Source organism: Varanus komodoensis, unplaced genomic scaffold (assembly GCF_004798865.1).
Source record: "Varanus komodoensis strain SLA01 unplaced genomic scaffold, ASM479886v1 scaffold1, whole genome shotgun sequence".
Lineage (NCBI taxonomy): Eukaryota > Metazoa > Chordata > Lepidosauria > Squamata > Varanidae > Varanus > Varanus komodoensis.
The window spans coordinates 61,757,669-61,783,207 of NW_025335268.1; the positions used below are offsets into that span (position 1 = coordinate 61,757,669).

Here is a 25,539-nt window from a genome sequence, read left to right on the forward strand (position 1 = left end):
CTCAGCCCAACCTCCCTCACAGGGTTCTTGTTGTAGGGATAAGACTGAAAGCAGCAGCAGAATTATGTAACCTGCTTTGAGTTCCTTGAAAGGGAAAAAGTGGGATATAAGTAAATAAATACAGATCTGACATCCAAATGAGATTCAGGACTCCAGACGTAGTGGGCCACCCCTTAACACTTCAAGAAAGATATTCTATATTAGTTTTCTTGCTGATATTTCTGTCAATGTGACTGCCAACTATTTTGGGAGCACAGTAATTCAAGACAGAAGAACAACTTAGGAAAAATTCAGGGGGTAAAGCAGGAAAGTATATAAAAGTCTCAGAAAATCAGAATTACAATTGAATTCGTTCTCTCTAAATCATCTTCCGAAGTGGTGGTGTCAAGAATGACAAAAGGCTAAGGGATTTATAAAGGGCTGAGCAGAAAATAAGGGTGCAATTCTATGCCCATTTGCTCTGGTGAAAGGCCTACAACTCCCAGCATTTCTCAACCAGAACAGGATTTTCTCTCAGAAATGCACAGGATTGCACCATCGGGCACCTCCAATTTCAGACACTGCACACCAGCGAGAGTGCACCGCAATGCATCTCAGCTCAGAAGTAAATCTCACTGAGTTCAATGGAACTTTTCCCAAGTAAGCAGGACTGCAGCCTGATTACCAGAGAACAAACCACCATCGAAGTATGTTGTGGTTGCTTGCCGGCTTCACCAGCAAGCATCTGGATGGTGCTGTGGATCTGATCCTGCGGCAGCCCTCTTCTTCCGTGAGGATATGGCGCTGCCCAACCAAAAAAAGCTGCATTTCCCCATTCTTTCTTATAGGCAGCTGCCAGTTTTATTTCGCAAGGAGCGCGGAGAAAACAAGAGATCAAAGTAACCTAGAAGCCCCTTTCCGTAGACTTCAGAAGCATGGCCTCTAAGCATGGCCACGTCAATCGGCTTTCCCAGAGAGGGCACTCGGGAAGCGAAAGAGAAAGTCGAATTTCTCCGCGGGGAGGGCCACCGGGAGCGCTCATTCGCAGGCCTCGTGCTGGAACGTTGAGACGTCACCCACATTCCAAAGGCTCAGCTGGCAACACCGGCGGAAGGGGAGGAGCGCGCCTGCGCAGAGAGAGGAACCCGGAAGCGGCTTGATCGAAATAGCCACGGCCTCCGCCGGGAGGAATCGCGAGGAGTCTGCGTGGCCAGTCAGCAGAACAGCCGGCGAGGTAAGCGAAGCTGCCTGAGACCGGGATTTTGTTTCTTTTGCCTGCTCTCTGTGTAGAAGCTGCTCCTGATCTTCAGCTGGATGGAGAGGAGTGGCGACTAGGTGCTCTGAATGTCTTTGCCTCCAGATAAGCCCCGTGGAGCTCCCTTCGCAGCCCGAGGAAGAGAGTGTGTGTCCAGCCTTCTCTTTGTTTCCGGCATTATTTTTCCTTGCAGCCAGATCTTAGGGGGGAATATGGTTAGGATCCCATATGTATGTCTTTTCGTGAGTGACTCTTGATGACTTCAGAGAGACTTACTTCGAAATAACGACAGTAACTCGCAGCTACAAGTTGTAGTGATGGCTTCCAGTTGGTTGGCTTTGAAAGGAAATTATAGTGATTTATGGAGGATAATGCTGTCAGTGGCTAACATGAGCAGCATAATGTCTCTTTATTACTGTCAGTAATGCTATGTGCAATCATAGGAGTATGACTATGTACTCCCATTGCTGGGAATAATAAGCAGGAGGAATTTCTTGCACTCACGCCCGAGTTGTGTGTTTCTCACAGGCCTCTGGTAGGCCTCTGTGTGACTAGATGGACTTTGGCCTGATCCAGCACAACTGTTTTTATATGGAATAATTGATAGGTCTGTTGCTTGGTAGGACTGCATCCTTATAGCTTAGTCCTGTTCATATTCTACTGATGGCAATGAAACATCCTGCTCTTTGTTAGAATGGCACCCATGCAGATTGATACTTTTCATGCTAATTTAGAAGAAAGATCCAATGTACTCAGCAGCTTTACCCCCAGGTAAGCAAACATGCATGCCTTCTTTTACTGATGAGGAACCATGGTTGATTATCTACTCACATTAAGGGAAGACTGTATCTTTAAACCTGGTATCTCCCAGTGTTTCTGGGAGCTAGAGTTCATTCCCATGGATATATATTTGGGTAGGTATTTGGATCAAAATATCTTAATTGTCTTTCCACTTTAATTCAGATTGGTATTGGTAACAGTAGTCATATTAACAAATTTGCATATACAAATCTCTTCCTTAGGCCTCAACTTGGCTGCAAGTAAATGATCCAATACTGCATGAATCAGAGCCATAAGAAAGCCAAAGAAAAGCTCTTCAGTGTTGAGCAGTAACTAAGAGACTATCTGCTCTTCTTTGGCTTGGAAAGAGCATGAAGGAGACTGGAGAGCAGGCGAGAACCTAGAAGCTTGGTGGTGACTAGAGTTAAGTTTGCCTGTGTAACGTTTCACCACCGTCTCTTTCCTTATTGCAGTTGTTAGAGGTGCCAGAGAGCAGTTCTTTTGTCCCCATTTCCTTTGCAGACATTGTTCCATTTCCATTTTTGGTCCTGTGGAACTGTGCAGCTCCACAGTTGCACATGTCTTTTCAATTACATTTTAATTGGACATTTTACTAAGACATTGTGTCCATTTGGGGCACAACAAATAATTTAAAAAAGCTGGCAAGCCAGTAAAGAGCCTCTTGATGTACCACTTTGGAAGGACTGTCATTGGTAGTGGCATGGGTGACATCACTAAGAGCAGCAGTCAGTTTTTTGCTATTCTTGCTGGGTGCTTTCCATTACCCACTATAAGGCCAGTTGCCCCAGTTTGGACAACAGGATAACCCATTGTGGGTAAAACAGAAGCAGCCATGGTTTGTTGGACAAAAACAAGCCATCTTGTTGGAAACAGTCTCATTATGACTGAAGGACTTACTGTGGCTAGTTATGAATTGTGTTGTATAAACCAATCATCACCTGGGTTTTTATGGCAAAACAACCCATTTTGACTAGTTACCCATAATATATTGTTATCCACAGAACACAGTGCCTAGGATGGCTTCTGTGTGAGCAAAAAGCTGTTCCCACAGCCGGTATGTTATTACTGGGCTGAATGCAGATGATTGACCCAATCATGGCTATGAGGAATTGGCTAGCTGAATCAATGGCAAGAGCAGCAAAAACTTTGCTACTTTCAACATGGTACTGTCAAGCCCTTAAATGGGGCACCTGGGGACAGCTGGCATTGGGTTCCCTTCATCACTCTTGGCTTCTACCAAATTCTTTTCCTTTTCTTTTTTCTAAGATCATGAAATCCAGCTGTTGAGCTCTTGATAGGATGCCATCATTTGGCCCTAGGCCATCATGCTGTTGAACTACTTTTTTTAAATGAGAGATTAATGTACCAATATTCATTCATTTTAAATAGATCCCTTTTCCTTTAAGTTGCTACCGTGAACTGCACAATGTATTGAATACTTTATGATGTCAGTCTTTGGAATTTCTATATTAAGGCTGCCTCTAATAACTGCAGGTAATGTATAGGCAACATGACCACATGAGCAGTACTAGACTAATACTCCTACATGAATTTCTCTTCTTGGAGGCCATCACTAGAACATAAGAAAAGTCTTGCTGGGTCAGAAATTCATCTAGTGCAGAAATCTGTACACATGATGGTAAACCAGCAGCCCACAGGACTCTCAAGTGGGATGGTTGCAAGACCTCTGCCTACTCAAGTTCCTTTGCAACTCATGGATGCAGGCATGCCACCTCTGGTAAAGAAGGTAGTACATAGCCAGCAAGGCTGGTAGCTTTTGATAGCCTCCTCCCTCATGAATCTGTCCAACCCCCCTTTGAAGCCATTCAAATTGGCAGACCTCACAACTTCAGCTAATTCCGTAGTTTTCACTATATGCTGTGTGAAGAAATGTTTCCTCTTATCTGTTCTAAACCACCTACTAGTCAGTTTCATGGGAGGACCCCAGATTTGAGTGATATGGCAGAGGAAGAAAAATGTCGCTCTCTCCCCTTTGTCCACACCGTGCATTATTTTAAACACCTCTGTCATGTTTCCCCTTACTCAACTTTTTCCTGAGTTGAACAGTCCCAGTTGTCATAGCTACTTCTCACAGAGGAGCTGCTCCAGCCCCCTGATCATTTTTGTTGCCCTTCTCTGTACCTTTTCCAATTCAGTAATGCCCTTATTCAGATAAGACAACCAGACCTGAACACAGTATTCCACATAGAGTCACAGCAACGTTTTATATATGGGGATTAAGATTTTTTTATTTTCCTAATTATCCCTCTCATGGAGATTGCCTTTTTCACAGTAGATGAATGCCTGGCTGACATTTTCACTGAACTGTCCACCACTACCCTAGGATCCCTTTCTTGCTCAGTCACTGATAGTTCACATCCCATCAGTGAATACTTGAAGCTGAGATTATTGCCCCCCAACATGCATCATTTTACACTTGCTAACATTGAACTGCATTTGTCATTTTGATGCCCAATCGCCCAGCCTGGAAAGATCCCTTTGGAGCTCCTCTCAAACCCCTTTGGTTTTACCTGCCCTAAAGTTTTCACTTGGGCAAGACTTCGATTTTTTAAAAAGAAAATAGAAGTCTTCTCCCGAATAGCTTCCTTGATTCTATGTATTAACCATGCTGGTGATTTCCTGGACTTCGTGTTGCCTTTTATCACTTGTGCTATGTATAGTATCTGTGCTTCTGCTAGAGTGTTTTTGAGTAATCTCCAAGTGCTTTGAAGTGATTTAAACTTCTTGATTCCCCTCTTCAGTTTCCTCTTTACCAGTATGCTCATTTTTGAGAAGTTTCCTCTTTTGAAGTCAAATGCAACTGTGTTTGATCTCTTTGGCAGTCTTCTGCCTAGCTGTGTATTAAATCTGATACCAGCATGGTCACTATTACCTAATGGCTCAACATTTACATCCTGCTGTATATACCAAGATTGCCTCCCCTCTGCATGGCTCTATGAGCAACTGCTCTAGGGCACAGTCATTTTTGACACAGAAATTTAACCTTTCGATCAGAAGTAGAACATGCATTTACCCCATTGATGTGTGAAATTTATTTAGGGACTGTGTGAAAAAATACTTCATTTTCTCTGTTCCAAATCTCTCACTGTTCTGTTTCATTGGATGACCTTGGATTCTAGTATTATAGCAAGTTTATCCATATCATATACACCTCTATCATATTCTCACCCTTACTCACCTTTTCTCTAAATGAAAAGTCCTTTATTTATTTATTTATTTATTTATTTATTTAATACGGCAGTGGCTTCACTCTTGATCATTTTAGTTGCCCTTTTATGGAATTTCTTCAGCTCTACAATATGCTTTTTGAGGTGTAGTGACCAGAACTGTGCACAGTATTCCACATGGCTGCACCATAATTTTGTTTAAAGATACTCAATACTGGCAGTTTTGTTTTTGATTTCTTACAAGATATCCCCAACGTGGAATTTGCCCTTTTCACAGCAGGCACCCACATGGGGTCAATCAGTGTAGGCTCAGTAGTTCTCTCAGAGTCATTCTCAGTAGTTCTGTTACATATCTTGAAAGAACAGATTTTCACTTCTTACATTCTTTTTTGGGATTGTCTAATTATTTGATATCTGTGAGCATTCTCTAGCACGAATGATAGTGTTAATGAAAGCTAGTTTCCAAACTATGTACAAGAGAATAATCTAACTAAACTAGCATTTGCTTGAGCACACTGTCTTAACACAATCTGTTTGCTCATTGCTCTTGCAAAGTTCCTCTAGCACAGGGCTCTCAAACTCAACTGACCTGGGGGCCGCTGGAAGTAGAGGCTGGGTGAGGCTGGGCCGCAGCAAGTATTCCACCCCCGCGGTGGGGGTGGGCCGCTCATCCCGCGTCGCTCCCGGAGGCCGGCCTGGCGGCGCCGCCGGCGCTTTGAAGGCCGCAGGGCCCCTCCCCCGTGCCCCGCCCGGCCGGCACTTGGCCCGCAGGCCGCAAGCTTGAGACCCCTGGTCTAGCACTATTTTAGTTGTCAGAATAACATCACTGGACACTTCCCGAATAGACGGGAAATAAATGGTTCCTTGAACATTCCCCAAGCCACAAGTAGAAATTTAGGGTATTAAAAATACTCTTATTTCATGTCTATTCTGTCCAGTAGCCAAAGCTCTCTGGGTGGTTTATAAAAATGACTTGCACTCCAGACAAGGCAACTTTGATCTGATATATTGGCGTGTGTGTGTGTGTCTACATAAAATATGAACCACAATTTAATAAGACCCCCATGCTACTCCCCCCTCCCTATTTATTGCTCAGAGTTCTGCATGCCTTCCTATATTGGCCCTGCTTAAGAAGTAGTGATGTAGATATTCATTAATACTCCAACCTTTTCCTTCTACTTGCAAACTTCTGCTTTCTCATGAATTGATGAAGCTCTTTCTAAGTGTTGGTTGGGAACTTGTCTTTGTACAAGCAGGAAGACAAGATCAGTCCTCAGATATCAATACTAAGGATTGTAGGGTTACATATTAACTAGTGTGCTATTTAGAGGAACCTCTTCATTCACACCTGCTGCTTATTTAGGAGCTCTTCTTTGCCTGGTGAAGTGTTGAGTATTCATGCAAAGGAAATGCTTAAAATAATAAGTAAGCAAACAAGACATCTAGTTCAGAAATCACCAGTTATGAGAAAATGCCATAGCTATCATTGCTTGGGCACACTCCCTTCAAGTTTGCATGTAAACAAGAAGAAATTTAAAGCTCCCTTTTGTGTGACTTGAAACAATCTGCAATTTCCCATTGTGTCTGAATATGAGAAATCAGCTTAGACAAAGCACTTTTACAAAGCTGAGACAAAGATAAAACTAGGTTGAAACTTTGATTTTAGATTCTGGTTTGTTATAATGCAGCGTGGCTTGTCAAGACACTTTCCCCCATATTTGGACATAACTGGAAGCTGTTATTTGTTCCATGCGCCAAAGGATGCTTTCACTTTTTTCTCCTGCTGTGCAAAAGCTTTACGCTTCCCCCTCTCGTTTTGAAAGTGGGATAGAAGAGGCAAATGCATGGATTTATTTTGCATTCTTGTTGCAAGGAATGAATCCGGTTAAATTGCCCTTTATTGATAAATCCTTAAGACTTAATTTGTGCATTTTCCCACAAAAATATGCAGGTCTTGGTGTGACATAATCCAGATGTAAGATTTTAGTATCACACCCCATGCTAACATACTGCTTGTAGCAGTGCCGGTGATGGTTTGATCACCTAAGAATCCTGATTCCTAAGAAATCTGTTGTTTATTAATTTGCTTTATACCCTTTATGCAGAAATTGGCACTCAAGGCAGCTGAATTATTAAAATTGTGTGATTGTATATCTGGGCAGGGAGAACTAATTGGACTGCTTAACTTATTTTGTGCCTGGTCATGTCTTGTTTCTGGCTCTTTGATCTCATGAATTCAGGTTCATCGTTGTCTTGAATTGTTGCATATGGGAAACTGTAGCATTGCTTGATTAAAATAGTAGGTTTACTTTACTTGTCTTTAAACTTAAAGTTTCTAAAAGACTAGTTTCATTTTGGTTTTATTGTTCTTTTTAGGAGAGTACATGTTGGAGAAGAATTTAATGTCTCATCATATGGATCACTGAATGGATAATAAATGTCCCTCCCTCGCTTAACCGGAGCTCTGCGCTCCTTTTCAAATGTCACTAAACAGGATGATTATAGTGAAGAAGCTGCTGACTTAACGGTAATTTAAATATTTTAATATATTGATTTATTTAAAATGTACAATTGCTTTGTCAACAGTGTTGTCACAGGCTATGTATTTTGTGCATATAATATTATTTTTAAAAAAGAGAGACCTGAGCACCGAGAGAGGATTTGCTGCTATATATTCCATCACTTCAGCAATGAGTCAAATGAGTGAATTATGTCTGCAGTAGTTTTCCAATGTCATTGAGCAGTATTCTATACTTGCACTGTGCTCCTGTTATTTATATTATGCTGGAAGGAGCTTGAGCTTATACCGTAGGAAGTTAGCACTTCCCAAAGCAACTCAGAGACAAGTAGAAATGCTTGTTTTTGGCAACTGAGTGCTGCTGATCTTCTCTCTTCCAGAAATGTATCTGGCTGGTGATTTGTGTTTGCTTTAGGATTCCCATAGTACTAGGAAAGAGTCCTGCTGGTGGGTTGGAAGCAGTGTATGCTTCCCATTTTGCTGACGACAATGGGTATGCCAGAGGGTGACATTCTACAAGTTGGCTCTGGCTCGTAGCCTGCCAGTGCCCAATCTGCAATTGGTAAAGAATTGGCACCTGGAGTAATTGTTTCATTATGATATCCTATGAATGATATTGCCTGCTGCTTCATCACAAATTGCTGACTTAGATTGGGATATTGGTAGGTTAATCTTTCAGCTCACTATATACTTCATCTAATCATTGATTTAAGGTAACCATGAGAAAATTATTTCACTCTGCTAATTTTTGCATTGTTTTGAGTGGTCTTAGAAATTGAGCTGCTAAATCTCTTTTAAAAAGCCAGAATGTTTAACCAATAGCAGACAGTCCTGAAACAAAGTAGCAGAAATAGTGGTGGAATTTAGGAGAGTGGGGGAGACATAACATACTTCAAGAAATAAATTGGCATCTGGTGATTTGTTACAGAAATGCCTTCCATGCCTACACCTACCCAAATACTTTGGGACTCATCCGGATTTTAGTCATGACAATACAAGCCCAAAGTAACTCTTCTGATTTTTACTTTTTTCCAGTTTTTCATCACTATAACTAGAAGGGTAATTTGCCCCTCTCCTTCCATTTGAAAAAGTGCACTTACACAACGAAATGAACCATTAAAAGAGAATCCATTCACTGAAACAAGCATCAGCAACAACTAATATACCATAAATTGAGAGAACATACTGTATAGCACTTTAAGGCATATTTCCTAAATCATCTTTTGATGGATGTCAGAGAGGAGGTGGAATACTACTTATATTTAATAATAATCTGGATGTGCAGTTCTTCTACTTAGCGCTCTAACTTCCTTCTGTTCTTCCCAGCACAGCACAGTGTTAGGGAGCAAGGTGCATAACAAGCTTACACTTGCATTGAGACATCTGTTACATGTTCATGTCCTATTTCCTTTCATCTTCCTGAAAAACTGAATTATGAAAAGGGGCTGTGACTGTTAGAATGAAGAGAATTTTAAGAATTGTGAGAGCACAACTGAAGCATATATTCATGGAGCAGGGGGAGAAAACTCCCCAAATACAGTTACTATATGACATACACGACAATCTGTGTTTCATCTTTTCACATAGCAGAGGGGACTTTTGGGGAAGGTAAGACAGGGAGGCAAAGAAGTAGGGTAAAGATCTCCTGAGACAATATGTCTGAGCAGGTGATGATCAGTAACTCATGAAATGTTGGCTTTCACTGGAGTTCAGAGACAGATGGGCATAGATCAAATTGCAGGCAACGTCATTTGTGACAAGGCATAACCCATTATAATATTGATACCATGTTTTAAGATAGGAACTGTCTGACTTTAGTTTATAAGGGATATTTTCTCACCTTGATGCCCTTTAGAAGGTTTGGTTTTCAGTACCCATCAACCCCAGCCAATGATCAGGAATGCTGGGAGATGTTGTTCAAAAGATCTGGAGAAAAGAAGATTGAGGAAAACTCCTTTTCTGGTGTGTTGCATAATAAGCATTGTGCTAGCTTTATGCCATTACTGGAATATTTCTATTAGGTGGCAGAATGGCAAGATCTTCTAAATTCTCATTTTTTCTCTGTTCCATCATGTTCTTAATGATGCCTGTTATCAGTCCTGTGTAATATCTTTTGCCACACACGTTTCCATGAATATGTTGTCCAGAATAAAGAACACAAGTGCAGTTTGTTGTAGAACAGAAGTATGGTTAAAAGCCTTTTCCTGTTTTTTTACATTGTAAGCCAAATACGTTTTAGCATACAAAAGAATAATTTCCAAATGTATATATGCTCAATATATACTCAGTGACTAGCCTTAATTTGCCAATGTTTGAAATGACTCGCAGGCCTCTTAAAACTGTGGCCTGGGTTTGTTGTGCATAAGATAATCAGGATGATTGAAGAGCTGCGACAGGCACATAGGTTTTCTCTGTGAGCAATATTTTCTCTATGTATTTTACTCTCAAATGCATCTGATGGTGAAGTGGACAAGGAATATATTGCACTGGAACATGTAAAACTTTGGACTGGCAGCTGCTTGCATGGACAACTGTTTGTTAAACATAAGTAAATAATGTAATACTGTTGCTGGAATTTTAGGTAGCATCTTCAAGTAAACATCCCAAATGTTACTACTGCTTTAAACACATGAATGCAAATATTAGGCATTTGGAGTTTTCAGTTGTATTAAGTAACACAACTAAAGGTAAATAGAGTTGGGAAGTGCATGAAAACATGCTCCTTTATTTTATCAAATGCAAGGTCAGTCTGTTCAAAGAAAACACATTTTTCTGTCTATTTAATCTTCATGTTCAGGATAAAAGATCCAAGTTACAAGAACAGCTGTTGAATTATGGCCTTACTTGGAAGAAAATAGTCAGGTTTATTGATGAAAATTCAACCAAGGAATATCAGCAATCTCTACAAGGAGATTTAAGATTATTACTACAAGCTGCCAAGCATATAGGTAAGTGGTAATTCAGAATAACCCTAATGATTCTACACAACTCAGCCACAGTCACAACTTTGCCCCCCACTTCTGCAATATTTAAAAGCTATGCTCTTCTTCATCTTCTTTTTTTAAACACATCTGCTTGATGAATCATATTTTTATTGGTATTCTTAAAAATAATACTTGTTTTAGTCACTTTATCATTTATTGTTCACAGCTCTGGAATCTGTTTAGCTGTGTAGTTGTACATTAAATGTTGTAAACAAATAAATTGTAGCATAAGAAGCATACATAAGCTTTTGTGTGCTTCTGCAGGTGTACCTGTAATCACATCCACAAAGGTTTATGCCATAATAAAGCTGTTAGGATATGATTTTGTGGTCTTTGGGGTGTTGTTGCAGGGGCCATGGAATATTGTGGACTTTTCTCTCTGGGGAGGGAGGTCTGCTATGGAGGTCTTCCTCTGACATCAGTCTAAGGGGGACACTTAAACATTGGCAAAGAAGAATACCACTGCCCCCGGTCTTGGCTGTTACAAACCAAGCAGGGCTTAGGAAGTGTCAACTTCTCTGAGTCTTCACTGCTTACCTTTAGGGAATTCCTTCTTGTTTTTGTTGCAGAAAACTAAAGCAGCTGCCCTTCTGAGATTCTTTTTTAATCTCTAATTTCAAATTTAATATGAAACAAGTTGAACCACCCTGATTGGTCTCTAGTTACTGTTTTTTATCCTCTAAATGCCTTTTCCTTTTAATGCAGGTGCTATTTCAGGGGCAATGATTTTTCTATGGAATTTCTTCTAAATTTGGGACTCTGAGCCACCACATGTTCCAAGAGCAAATTGAGTAGTATCTAGTTGCCAATGGCAACCAGGTTCCCTCTTAACAACAAGTTTATGTAATCTACAACATAATCCACTGTTTGCTTAGAATCAAGTATAAGTGCCCTTTTAGATAGCCGAGTTAAATCCTTTAAAGCTGTTATATCTTCTTTGGGCAGCCTGATTAAATCAGAAGAGGACCACTTCATAACAAGAGGAAATAGCTGTGGGTTGTTCAGGCATTGACTGTTGACACGATTTGGATCGTACTGTTATTGTTTAATGTTTATGTATTATACTTTTAAGTACTAGATACATAGTTATCTTCCTATTAAATACAAAATAATTATTTCAGAAAGCAATAGTATTTCAAAGAAAAGTTAGAGTGCAGAATGCGATAATTTTTGTTCTTCATCTGATTGGTTAGTTTATCCATTTGAGCGATTTGCAAAGCTTTAAACACCCATTCTCTGGCTGTAGGGATTCTATAACTTTCTTAATATCTAGCCAGTCCAATGATGGCAGCTATGAATAAATTAATAATCAGCTCCCTAATTGGCCTTTTCTGAAATTCTGTCAGATAGTTTAATAGCACAGACAATGCATCAAACTCTTCTGCTTTTACAGTCCACAGTCTCCTTCATAGGTTGTGAAGTGTGACATGTAAACCAATATGACAGTATCCATACAGCAACCAATCACAGGTTGTATGATAAAAGCAGAAAAGGCAGGAATGCTGCAGTCATTATACTTATTCATGTATGACAGCACATTGCTTTTTAAACTGGTATGTTGTAAACTGTTTATGTGTAAACAGTCCCAGTGTGATTTAGTTCTGATTAGATATGTATAGAATCACACTGCTATTGTGTGAATTTTTAATACCTGTTGAGTGTGTCAAGTTATAAACTTGAACTTGTAAACTTTATATTGCTTCCCTTTGTTACATGAGAACATATTGAACAATTGAACTTTAATATTCTTGGACTTCCAAGCAACTTCACAATACATGGGTCAAATCTGTGACTAGGTACTCTCACTTCTAACATCCAAGTGTATTAGTCCAATATATTCTGTTCATTCTTTGGGAATATTTAGGTAAATAGGATACTACCTATGTAAAATTTTCTTCAAAGAAGTACTTACTAAAAGATGTTTGTTTGCTCAGTCTTTTTCTTCTAGCGCATAAATTCATCCTCTCCAGGATCCACCATTAGAAGAGCCATGCTGGAGCAGATCAAGCTCCTATGTAGCCAAGTGTTCTGTTTTCCACAATGGCCCATCAGAGGCCATTGGGAAACCCACAGGCAGGACTTAAGTGTGATACTCCCACCCCCAACTTAGGATCTCCCATGGGCTTTTTGTTTAACCCTCCAAATATTGCATCCTTCCTTCCTTTTTGGTGTAATGTTGGAGAGAAATACTTAGCAGAGGCATACAATTTCTGATACCAGATGTGGCATATGGCCAAAACAGGTGGTATGCTATGACTGTTGTAGGGCAGGCTAATATGAACCTCATAGAGTCCTAAATTCAGTGTGATTAAGACTGGCTTTTTAAAGCCATTCTGGGTACAAACCCAACTTCAACAGGATAGCAGTGGTCACATTTAAATATGGTAGACAGATGCATGCAAGGGACTGGTGGTGGAAAAAGTGTTCCCTGGCTTGTTTCATCTTCTGATTTCTAAACTTTAACTCTTATTATATCCCAGTTGAGCCCAGTTGTTAGCTCTGTGTAACCTTTAGAGTAGAACACTCTGCTTAGAAGAGTGATCTGCATCATTCTATTTCGCTTGATTCCACGGAACTGGAGAAACTCTGCTTGGATATTAGGCACTGTAACTTCTTGCAGTTTGTGTAAAACAGTTCTTCAATGTTATACATGAGAGTGTACAAAGTACATTCTGCCCTTCCAGTCCTAGCTCCTTATTTATGTTGTGGCCAATTTTGACCTCCACATCCAGTTCCATATCCAATGTTTCCAATCAGGACTTCCCATATTTCTATCCTTGTGGAGGAAACAAAGCTCTGGGATGCTACTGCAACCTTCATGGTGGATAAGTCCGGTAGGCTGAAGACCTGCAAGAGGAAATTCCACTCCTCCCTGCAGTCTGAAATGGCATGGTCCAAAGTTCTGCCAAGTCAGTTTACTTACATCCTTTAGATACATGTATATACACAGGCTTACTTTTTACTCACTCACAGGTCAGAAAAATATCCTGTTTTCATCGTATTTTCATTTTATAGCGTTCATCATCATGACAGTAGCCATCTCAAAAGTTTTTTCAGTATTTTCAAGGGACAGGCCCCTCTGTTTGCATACATGTGAAATGCATGTGCATGCAAGTGTGCCATGTGTACTGTATTCCTCACCCCTTCATACATACTGTGATAAAACGTTTGGTTAAAAAGGTTGCAAAGACTTACTAGTTTATAACCAGTTTAATTGTGGACCAGAATATTAATGATAACTGTGAATTACCATAGATTTTAACTGCAGAGAAATGTACTGTTAAATTGAAAGGCTAAATTTATAACTGTGGACTGGTTGGAGGACTTAGAATTCCTGTCTAATAAAACATGCAGACACTCATTAAGACTGCTGACATGGCGGGTGTCCTTGATGCCCTATTTTTGGCCTCATAAAATAAAGCTTGTACAAAGCATGTCAATGGGATGAAGTGGATTTATTATTGGAATTCTAAATTTATTATTTGAAGTGCAGTTATTGAGTAAGAATTAAGGCTGAGTTGAAAACTCTGTGCTGGCTTTTCTGCCTGCTGTGAAGTGCAGGAGTTCGTGCTTTCAGTCTGGGAAGGCTTGGGGGCTCTACATCTCACTTGGGCCAAGTCTTTTGAGCTCACTTTGTAGTACTGAAAAGCTGTGAGAAGGCTGCTGATATACTTTCAACAATATGTACAAAAAATAATATGTTTTCTGACCTTGAGTGTGAGAGAATGGGAGTCTTTTTACAAGAGTCTACATATACTTGCACTGAGCCCTAATTAAAATAGGTATGTTGAAATACTGATTACATAGTTTGGGAGTCCCCTGTAGATAAACTTGGGTATTCCCAGCTGCTTTTTCCAACTGCTGTGTTTCCAACATTATACCTTGTGTTGCTCCCAATCAGGTATCTTCCAGATGTGTTAGATCACAGCTCCCATCATGCACAGCCAACATGTTGAGTTGGAATGTGGGGAGTTACATATTCTAGGGTATCTGGTAGGTGGTAGGTCAGGGAAGTTTGCTCCAGAGGATCTCCCAAGTTTGGGGAATCCCTTTCTGAGTGTCATAGAGGACTCAGAAGTTCTTGTGGACATGTGGAAACTCTCCAAATGTATTTCAGTGCTTTTGAAAGAGACTGACAGCCAATCTATGTGTTATCCACAGTGAGATAGTAAACTAACTTGGCAGTTTGTGGTGTGAATGGGTGGAATTTCCTCCATAATGACTCAGTTCATTTGACTTTTCTGACATCGGGGTTAGTGGCAGTGCTCTACAACCTTCCTTCAGCCTTAGTATCCACAGAAATTCTGGATGCTTCAAGGCCTGGTACTACATTCTGGTTGGAAACATATGGATATGGAAGCCAGGAGGAATGGTAACAAGCTGTGGCCAGTGTTGTATCATCCATGCTCTAAGTTAAAAATGGTTCCAGATGGTCAGCAAGGAGGATTGGGGTGGCCTTTTGGCAGAAATTATGTTCAAGTTTATGTTCAAATTTTGGATCTTGTGCTGAACTGCAGGGGCAGATTCTAGTTAAAAAGGAGAGTCCAACCAAGGACTTTTTCTTGCCTACCTGTTGAGAAAAAAGAAAGACCTGCCTGCAGCAACATCTTAGTGCCCGCATGGGTCATTTTAGGCAGGCTTCAGTGGGAAGATGTGATGCCATTCCTGCCCATTACCCACTGTAAAAGAATGTAGTGTGACATGTTAGGATGAAGTGTTTACTAGATATCTTGTCTTCTTGTCCCTAGCTCACAACACAAAGGATACTTTTCTAAAAAAAATAAAGGAAGCATTGCAAAATATGATCCACCTCTCACGCTCTTAGGTTTCTTTTCTAGATTCTTACAAACAAACAGAATCAGTCAAACTTCAGCATAGAATAGGTAGCTGGGTAAAATGTAGTTATCTCCTCTTTCTGATTTTTTTCCATGAACAGTGGGATCTGAGAATGGACAAGAAGCCATTGAAAGCGGAGCTGTTTTCCTGTTCAAGATATTCCACACCAAGGAGTGTGTTGGCCATGATGAGACCAAAGCCATCAAGCAGATGTTTGGGCCCTTCCCATCCTCCTCTGCTACTGCAGCCTGTGACGCCACCTGTCGGATTGTTTCTCACTTTACTGACGAGCAGCTCTCCACCCTTTTGCAGATGTCAGAAGAGCAAAATGACACCCCAAAACTGTGTTTTGGTAAAAACATAGCATTTTCATTTGATATGCATGACTTGGATTGCTTTGAGGAACTACCAATTAATGGCACACTGGATGATCAGAAAGCAATAAGTTTGGATTACAGCAAATTCCTGAACAACCATTTGGAACGTTTCCCAAATGGTTATGATGCAAACTCTGGTGCAAAGTTGTTGGAGAAGGTGGATGATTCTTTTCTGTGGTGTGAGGTTGGGAAGTATCTGAATGAATCACTGAAGGGAACTTCAGGAGGCCCGACGAGAGAGCATCTTTGCTGTACTTTGTACGAAATGCTTGCTTCACAAAAAAGTGGTGATGAGCTTCAGAATGAGGTAGGTTACACATATTATTTGCAGCATTATTATAGGTTAATTATCAAAGGCTTGGTTCCAGAGTTTGCAGGAGGGCAAGCCGCATGCATGATGGGCTTTTGGATTCATTCACCCCCATGCACCTGCTCCTCCTGGAAGACCTTGTGGAAGCAGGTAACCTAAAGAAAGGCCTGGGATTTGGAGAGGGTAAGCTAGAACAAAGTGCTTGGGAACTTCTTGCTGCTTTTCAGAGTCACTCTTCAAATAGTTCATGTGGAAAAGAGTGTGAGAGTAATCCTTGCGGTAAATTTCTGTGATTTAGTGTGGAGTGGTTGTGCCTTAGTGCACTACCAAAGCGGTAATGGGAGAACATATAAAAGGACACATGGGTCCTTTATTGTTTTGAATGCAAATTAGACAGTGTTTTGAACCAGTAAAACATGCTAATGTGATGCAGAGATATGGGAAGAGTGATCCTACATTGAATATGATCTTGAGTTTGTTATTCCTACTGTGTATTTCATTTGGCTGCTGCACGAGGGAGGGCAATCTGGAATTTAATTATGCTAAGGTTGTGCTACCGAAACTTTGTTGTGTAGATCTTCTGCCATGTGGAGCAGAAACTCAGAAGCTGACAGAGAAAAGGGGTGAATTGAGAAGGAAGTCTGACCATCTTTATTTCAAAATGAGACCAGTGAATTTCAAGTTAGAGGGAGTGCAGGGAAGCAATCCACTTCTACCAAGATGATGGAAAAAGCACAGGTTGTATTAAGGGAGTTCCCAGCGGGATGAGGCTTACAGAGCCTTGTAATTTGGACAAAGGTGCACCGAGTATATTGCCTATTGAATGTAGAACCAAAACATTAATATCTGACAGTTGCACTTGCTAGTTTATTCTTAATTCTCTAAAGATTTAAACAGTACTATATGGTGTGAAACGGTGGGTTCTCTCTTTTCCTGTTTTTACAGTGGGTAGCAGGAGTAGCATAGTGATGGCCCAACAGAAAGGGCCATTCTTTTCTGTTCTCACACAGTACAGAAGTCAGGGAAGAAAAGGATAGGTGGCGAGAACAATGTATTTATTTACTTGTTAGATTTGTATCCCACCTTGTATCCATCATATGGTACTCAAGAATAAAACAACAGCAAGAGCAAACAAAAAGAAGACAATAAAATATCAATAAAATCATTTCAAGCAACCAGTTAAAACTAATAAAAATATGTTCACAGAAGAGCTTAAGTGCCAAAGGGGTGTGTAAATAAAACTGGTTTTGCCTGCTGGCAAAGGGAAAGCAAAATTGTGAGGCCTGTGTGTTTAAGCACTGTTGTGATATTAAAATGAGACAGGGTGGTTTTCCCTATATTGGTACTCTCCAAGTGTTTTGACCTTGCACCTTATGAGGCTCTCCCTGTATGGCCAATAGTGAGGGGGTGCTGGGGGTTGTGGTCTACAACATCTGGAGAGCACAAGGATGGGGAAGGCTAAGATAGGGTATATTTTTCACCCTCGAGGGAAATCATTAATATACATAGAAATTGGGGCTTGTGCAAAATTTGCCTTCTGATTCTCATGTAAGGAACTAAATATCTCTCAAGAGAGAGAGAATGGAGGTACATAGGGCCCAGTAGGCATGGGTCTGACTGATAATATGCATCTCCCAAAAATACACGTGATGGTTTAGGCTCACCATTTTATTCCTCCTTTCTTTTGTATGTCTGTTTCCCAGTCACAGGTGTGTAACTTCAGCCCCCTCTGCTGGCATTCCTTGATTATCTGCTTGTATTCTGCTAGCAAAGAGAATTTGTTTCAAATCTCTATTCCCTCCCTCAACCTTTTGGGATTAACCTATCTATCATTCAAATGTAACTTCGGATTCTTGCCTGCTAAATTTGTATTTAACAAAATACAGCCATGAAGATCACAGCAATTTGTCTTGACATTGGTGGGGGTGGAAGAGCTTTTCAAAACCTTTCTGCATTGTTGCCTTCCTTCACAACTGAGAATCAGCCCAAGCTGATTTTTTTCGCCTTTCGTATGGTCCCTGTGGGTTTTTCTGTACATCTGCAGCTATATTTTGGGTTCGTTTAAAGGCCCTTAGGGAAAGATTACATGTGACTGGCTTGTACATAACATTAAAGTATGATTTCGTGTTATATGTGTGAGTTTCTGCAAGCCTGAACAAAGCCTTGGGCCAGGATACTCTTCCTCCTGTCACAGGTTCAGTTTTGTTTTCATTGATGAATGGCATATAATTGCACTCACACTAGGAATCCAGTCATTTGATAAAACTAGCCAATTTCAAGCCATGGGTTCTGAATCTGGCATGTTTGGCACGTTTATCAAACCAAAGTTTACTTGCAATCCCACTCTGGCTTGCACACTGCAACAATCTGTCCTATTGGACCTAGGTGTGCAAGGGTACTAGCTGGTGAAGCCACAAATTTGGAGAAAGTGAACCTGAATCAGGGTTTATTCTTTTCCCTGCATCTGTGAAAGGAGAGACAGCTCAAGCTGAAGACTTCACTCAGATATGCAGAACTTTTTACTTGTGATGCTAAATTATGGTTTAGTGATATGTGTGATCCCACTGGCCTTGCTGTGAGAAAAAGTTGTTTCCAGTAGCTATTTAAAAGTTCTAGGGCTCCTTGACTACTTCATGAATATACTCAAATCAGCATCCTCTGGCATATGGTACTGTCCAAGCCCTCAGACTAATAGTCTTTGACATTGTGGCCCCATCTTACTCAGCCTTCAGAATGTTTTACTATATACTTGTAATCTTGTGTGAATTCTTCACGGATTATTTCTTTGCAGCACCAAGCGCAAACTGTTTTAAGCCTCTTCTTGGCATTTGTTTCCTTTCCAGTTGTGTTGATATGCAGTAGAGTTTTCAAGTGCTGCTTGCTTACTTAGAATTGCAGAAAGTCCTTCATATTTTTCCCCCATGCTGGGAGACAGCATGCTCCAAGAACTTTCCTTACTGTGATGGCATCCATATATAAGCTAGGGTTGTCTCTTTCGCTATTGAATGTTGTCTAATTGTTTCCCCTCTATTTAATTTCTCTTTCCTGCTGATTCTACATGTTCTTTGTTCATAGTAATTGTCAGCTTTATTTAGCAGAAAGTATCATTGTTATATCTCTACATGGCCTAGAATAACGTTGCTTTGCCTTTTTTTGTTATCATTTTTATTTTTATGAATAAAAGGAAAGTATCATGAAAAAGAAAGAAAAAGATTCCAAAGGACCTAATACAAAAATTATTTATAGCACTAAGTATGAAAAATAGCACAAAAGTCAATAATTATCATTACTTCTCTCAATCATATAACTTCAATTTTGACTCAGTAATACTTGGTTATTACAAAAAAAGCTTTAATATGGATAGTAATTCATCTTATACCATATCCACAAACCCACCACTTGCCTTGTAAGTTGGAAGCATCATCATAATAAAATATTGATTTAATTCCAGTGGCTGTTAGTCTACCGGGAGTTGGGTTTGTTTGCTTGTTTATTACATGTAGCCAACAGTCAAAGCTCTCTGGGCCATCAACAACAATGAAAATCATAAAATAAATTACATTGTTAAAGTTTAAATGTTTAAAACTATGGAATAAAATAGAAATAATAATTAAATGACAGTGCAAAGTTTTACTATATGGTAAAGATTTAAAATAACAAAAACAGAAGGGTTAAAATGTCTCTTCACCTGGCACCAAAAAGAAAGAAAAGCACAATGTGAGTGCCAGGTGAGCTTCTGAGAAGCTGTTTCCACAACCAGGGTGCCACAACAGAAAAGGCCTTCTTCTTGGCAGTGTCGTGCCTGACGAATCGACAGAGATGTCTCCTCATGAGGAGGAGGCAGGAGTTAGCAGTGAGAGTTGGGCATTGGAACAAGGGGACTTATATTTAAGGCCCAGTGCCCAGACGGCCCCTCTGCAGCCTGGCTCTGAGACTGCTGAGCAAGGAGCCTCTCTACAGTCTGACCCCATAGCCTCTGAGAGAACAGTCTCCCTGCAGACTGATGGGGAGGCGTCTGCAAGAGCAGCTTCCCCTGATTCCACCTCTGGGCTGCCGAAAAAAGTCCCCCCCCCCCCCCCCCCGCCCCAGCTCCTGACTCTGAAACTGCTGAGCAGAGTTCAGGAGAACAACAGGATTCAACGGAAAGGCTGACGAACGCTAAAGTCAGGAGATCTTTAAGATGACAATTACAATTACGACGACAGGACAGAGGTGTGTCCCACCTAAGAGGGGAAAGACGAGACAGGAAGGTCTGATACCGCGTGGTCTCCTGAGGTAGCTCAGAGAAGGAGCAGCAACTGTACTGCAAGGGGGCTAGTTAGTAGAGCTTATCAGCCACATCTTAAATCTTGTAGTGAATAGCAATAAAAGTCTTTAGTTTCACTGCTGGCTGCGGTGTGAGTTAATTGGAGATGTGAGTTATGACCTCACAACAGGCAGCCATCCACCTCATTTAGTAGGGGCACCCAGATAAGGACCTCTAAAGGTTGTCTAAGAGTCTGGGCAGGTATACATGGGAGGAGGCAATCCTTCAGTATCCTGGTCCCTGATTGTTTAGGGCTTTGGGTATTAATCCTGCCACCAGAAATGAACTGGTAGCCAGTACAGATGGCAAAGAACTGGAAGAATATGACTGAGGTACTGGAAACCTCAGCTGGTCCAAAATAGGGTAGCAAGATTGTTAACAGGGGTTGACCTGTTAAGCCTGGGAGGGCATTTAGGCAAATGACATCTAGCATGTCCCTGCCAGTACTGGGTCTAAAACAAGCTACTGTGACTTGTTGAAGTTGCAGTGATTGTGCAGAACAAGTTATTATCTGAAATCACCAGAGAAACTTCACCGCACCAACTAAGACCAGCTAGACTTACCTAGACTTACCAGCTGCAGAACTCACAAATAATGAGCCGTCTGTCAGTCCCCTGTGACTAGCTAGGGCCAAGAAGTGTAACAGATTAAGTCATAGCTTCATTCATGGTTCTATGAAATCATTTGGTTCCCACTTTTCATCTGTAGTACCACATTCCACCCCCCCCCCACCACCACCTCAGAAGGTACTTAACGGTCATGGGAATAATGCTGCTGCATCACCAGTCAGTATCATTTTGGATTGAAACTACATCTGACTTTCTTTATTCTTAATTTTGCTCTTATTGATGTGTGTGGGGTTAAAATTTTTATTCTTGTATCACAGTATGATTCTTGTACCTATCATTCCTTGCAATGGGCTCAGTGCCAAAAGTCAGCAAATTTGAATGGGGAACCTACTCCATTCTTGCATGGAGTAGTTCATCAGAAACCTGCTTTGAGTACATTAATTCCTTCCATCACCCACACATACATGGAGGATATACTTCAGACTCCAGGAACCCATATATATGTTTCTTCATTAGAAGGTCTCATTGCATTCAATGTGACTCATTCCCAGGTCAGTAAAGATAGGATTACAGACTCTGCTAATAGCACTGGGGGAATGTTTAAAGGCAAGGGTTTTGGCATTTAGTATTTTTCTTCATGGTGAACATCAACGTGACCTTAATTGAAAAATTTTCCAGTGTTTTATTTCGCTGAGGAAAGATTTCTGTTCATAAGTCCAGTAGTGAATGGATGCCAGTTGCAAATGCAATATTAGGCAAGCTTGGCAGTTTCAAAGTTGTAATTAGAGTTTCTCAGGTGATTATCCCTTGTATATGTGCATGTCATTGAAAAGCATCTGTGTTTCAGAGTGAAGTGGAACTAATAAATAGTGACAGTGAAACTAACAGTACCCTAACAACAGAATGGAGAAAAATCGATTTTAAAATGGCTTAACTAAAATGCTAGATGTCTTTCTAACTCAAAAAGTAGCATAGTTACAATTCAAGTTAGTAAAAACATGCTAAAATATACTCATAGTCTCTTAAAAATTACATTTTCCAGATATGTCAGTCACATGAGGACTGGTGGCTGTTTAGTTTGCAGACTGGATCCAACCTTTAAAATGCAGATTTTCATACCAGTATCTCCACTTTCCAGACTTGCTGGAGGCTCAGGGAAGCGCTGAATGGGAGGATGGGAGGAAGACGCTGAGAAGAGTCAGTTCAGTACTTTAAAAGGAGAGAATTTCTTTGCTAGGTGGAAGATATTGTCCTCACCCCTTTCTTGTGCACTTACTTCTCTCACTCTGGTGTTCCCTTTGAGAGCTGAAACATACAGAAGAACCGAGAAGGCAAGGCTACGCATATTATGCAAGAGAATCTGAACTTGTGTGCATTTGCAAAGGCACCATGGAAATAAGGCCCTATTTGCATAGTCCCTAAGCCTGGATTTTTCTTTTCTTCTTTTAAAGGAGGCAAACCAGTGATGGCCATTCCAAAGTGGACATGGGTGAAGGGTCAGGCACTGACAAGGGAAGCTGGAGATGGCACTGAGGATATAATGAAGAATGGCACAGACTTGGTAGCTTTTGCTAAGTGGCTCTATAGCCGATCTTGGCAACCCCTGATAAAATTGCTTTCCTTGATTAAGAAGACAAAATAACCCACCATAGTTATGAACACCCCTAGATCAAGCTATGCATTCTCAGGTGGCTTGCACAAAGAAAAATAAGCCAGCTTGCAGAAAATGCGCTGTGTTTGGACACAGCCATAGGCCACCATGGCTGGCTCCTGATAGTGGGTTGTTGTGTTGTAGAAACCCAGTCACTGCTGTTCTAAAATCTGTCTGCAGTAGTTGAATGAAGGGAAAGGAAATGTCACAGTTTTCAGTGGGGAGGTACTGAATATAGGAACAGTTGGCAGTTTTTGGCTTCTACAATAAAAAGAATAACATAGCAAGCAATTTGGGAGCCACTGCACATATAAGATGTCCCCCCAATTTTTTGCTATTTTTGCTTTCAAGGGTTGCTTTATATGCTGATATATATGGCAATTATGTGTGGAACAAGTGACCAGGAAGTATGTTTCAGAAAAAATACCACATATATTGGCGTATAAGGTGACTTGTATAGAAGATGAGGTCAATATTTTGGGTTGTTTATATATCTTGGATGTGTAAGACAACCCTCAATTTATGCTTTGCTGTTTTCGGTTTCCAGGATCATCTCATACGCCGCTACATATGGTAGTCCACTGAAGCTAAATCTAGCCAGAGAACAGAAGCATAGCACACTTTGTTTGCTGAAGGTCTCAGATGCAGTCCTTGGAATTTCCAGGGAGAAGGGTTAGGTAGCAGATGATGGGAAGACCTTTCTGCCTCAGACAGAGGTCCTGCCAGGTTTAGGGTAGTAGTGAGTGCTCAGGTGTAAAAATGTTTGACTTGGTATAAAGCCACTTCCCGAGTTCCTAAAAATAAGAACAAGAAATGCATGTTTCAAATCTTCAACTGTGTTGTTTTTTAAAGCTTGCCGCTAATACTGCTGCGGTATATTTTAGAATGAACACATCTTGACATAGCTTACATGGACGAGTGTGCTGGTCTCTGGAAGCTCACCAACTTCTGCATTAAACCACCCAGGGACACCCTGTCTTTGGGTTGTTTTGGGGTCTTGTGAACCCGCGTCTCTTTGTGGTTGAAGGAGAACCAACTCACAGTTTTAATTTATGGTTTAATCTTGAGTTAAAACATGGAGATGATTCTCCCTCAGCACTCCAAAGTTCTGAGTTCACATGTCATGGAGAAGCACAAAGGGATTATTTAGCTCAGGGGAAGTGGGTGAATGGTTGAGAGTCAACTAAATTCTCACGTGTTTTGAAACAAATCCATGGCTAATCAAAAGCAGGGTGGATAAAAATCAATGTTGATTATTAAACACTGAAGAACTTCTAACTTTCACTGCCCTGGCAGTACAAAAGCACTTCTGGCTGAAGTGGAACAATGTGGTAGAAACAAAATAAGCAAACCAGGCTTGTGGAAAATGGAAAATCTAAATGATAAAAGGTGGAAGCTCCTTATAGAAAAATTACTTAAGGAAGATAAGAGACTCACTTTAAATGTTTTCCTTTACATCTGGGAATTAAATACTCCACCATATTTGATCTACCTCTTTACTTTAACATATTGGCAGTTCCCCAGTTGAGAAGATCTTACATTGTAATGTGCTTCCAACTGCCAAAATGAGGGGCTGATATCTTAAAATTCCCTTGAAGGAACATTATTGTAATTGTCCCTTGTCAAAGCTTGATACACCTTTTCACATTTTCTTTTATTTCATGGGATATGAACAGGTGGGAGAGAGTTTTTTAAAGACTTGGCCATTGAAATATTCAACCGTTCCTGATGCTGCAAAATTAAAAATATTTCTGAGCAGTTTAAAAAAATGTATTGTAGATGTGGCAAATTTTTGTTAGGATGTGTTTTTAAATTCGTAAATTATAGTGTATGGCCTATGGGTTATTAAACCAAATAAACTTGAAATGGAAAAATAATTTTTTTTTTTTAAAAACAGTTTTTTAAATTTCAATTTTTTTAATGAAATGCTTTTTGAGGAAAAATGTAAAGATAGTTTTCTGTTTAAGATACATTATAGTCTCAAGGTTATTCATCCTGAAATAAGGATTAGCTTTTAATTACATAGCTTTAGGCTGTATATTTATGCAGTGTTTAAATTTGTTGGTAAACTAATTCCATTAATCCAGTCACAATATCATGCTCTTCCAGAGGTTTCTGTAAGATTACTGGGCAGTTTTTCTGTCTAGAGGATAGTACCACAGATGCTTGGTTTTACAGTTCTCAAAACTGTGAATTTGTGTCTGCAGAGATCACATGCATCTTCTTCACAGCAAAAATGTCATCAAATAAACATTCAGGGTTGAGAAAAAGACGTTAAGTCCATTGTTCCTTTGCAAATCTATGTACTCAGAATCAACCCCTTACTTCTTAAGGGTTAAGTTTCAAAAAATTCAATGAATAGAAGAAGATTGTGGGGAGTGGACTAGATCTGCAAAAGAAGCTAAGGATGAGGAGGGAGGGACAAGCAGTAAAAATGAAACCTTTTGTGCAGAATATTCCACTGGATCTTTTTGTGTACAGCCTGAGGTTGATAATACCATTCTTCCTCTGGAGGAGAAAACCTATAATGGCAGGAGGCTATAAAAGAGACTCAGTCTGGAAATGTTTTAATTAAGTTCCTCTACCTGTGGGTAGGAAAGGGATACATGTAAATTATGTAGAAAACCATGATTTCAATCTAGTCTTGCTGCCTTTTGATTTAAATCAAATCCACCCTGACAAAAAATGAATTGTTTGTTGAGAGTGAACCTGGTCAATTTATTGCCGCTGTATTACCTTAGCCTACTGGAAAAGACTCCTGCGAG

General features: G+C 40.3%; 1 protein-coding gene across 2 annotated transcripts in view; it reads left to right on the plus strand.

Moving 5' to 3' along the window:
• The first annotated feature begins 1,118 nt into the window (after positions 1–1,118).
• ASCC3 (activating signal cointegrator 1 complex subunit 3) overlaps positions 1,119–25,539 on the plus strand; it is a 258,311-nt gene continuing 233,890 nt past the window's right edge. The window contains exons 1-4 of one of the 2 annotated variants that reach the window (XM_044427352.1): positions 1,119–1,213; positions 7,600–7,750; positions 10,539–10,689; positions 15,662–16,245. In XM_044427352.1, coding sequence (XP_044283287.1) covers positions 7,661–7,750; positions 10,539–10,689; positions 15,662–16,245 — 825 coding nt within the window. In that variant the 5' untranslated portion in view covers positions 1,119–1,213; positions 7,600–7,660. Of the gene's footprint in view, positions 1,214–1,362; positions 1,380–7,599; positions 7,751–10,538; positions 10,690–15,661; positions 16,246–25,539 lie in introns of those variants that run through there. The other variant, XM_044427362.1, reaches the window with a different exon arrangement.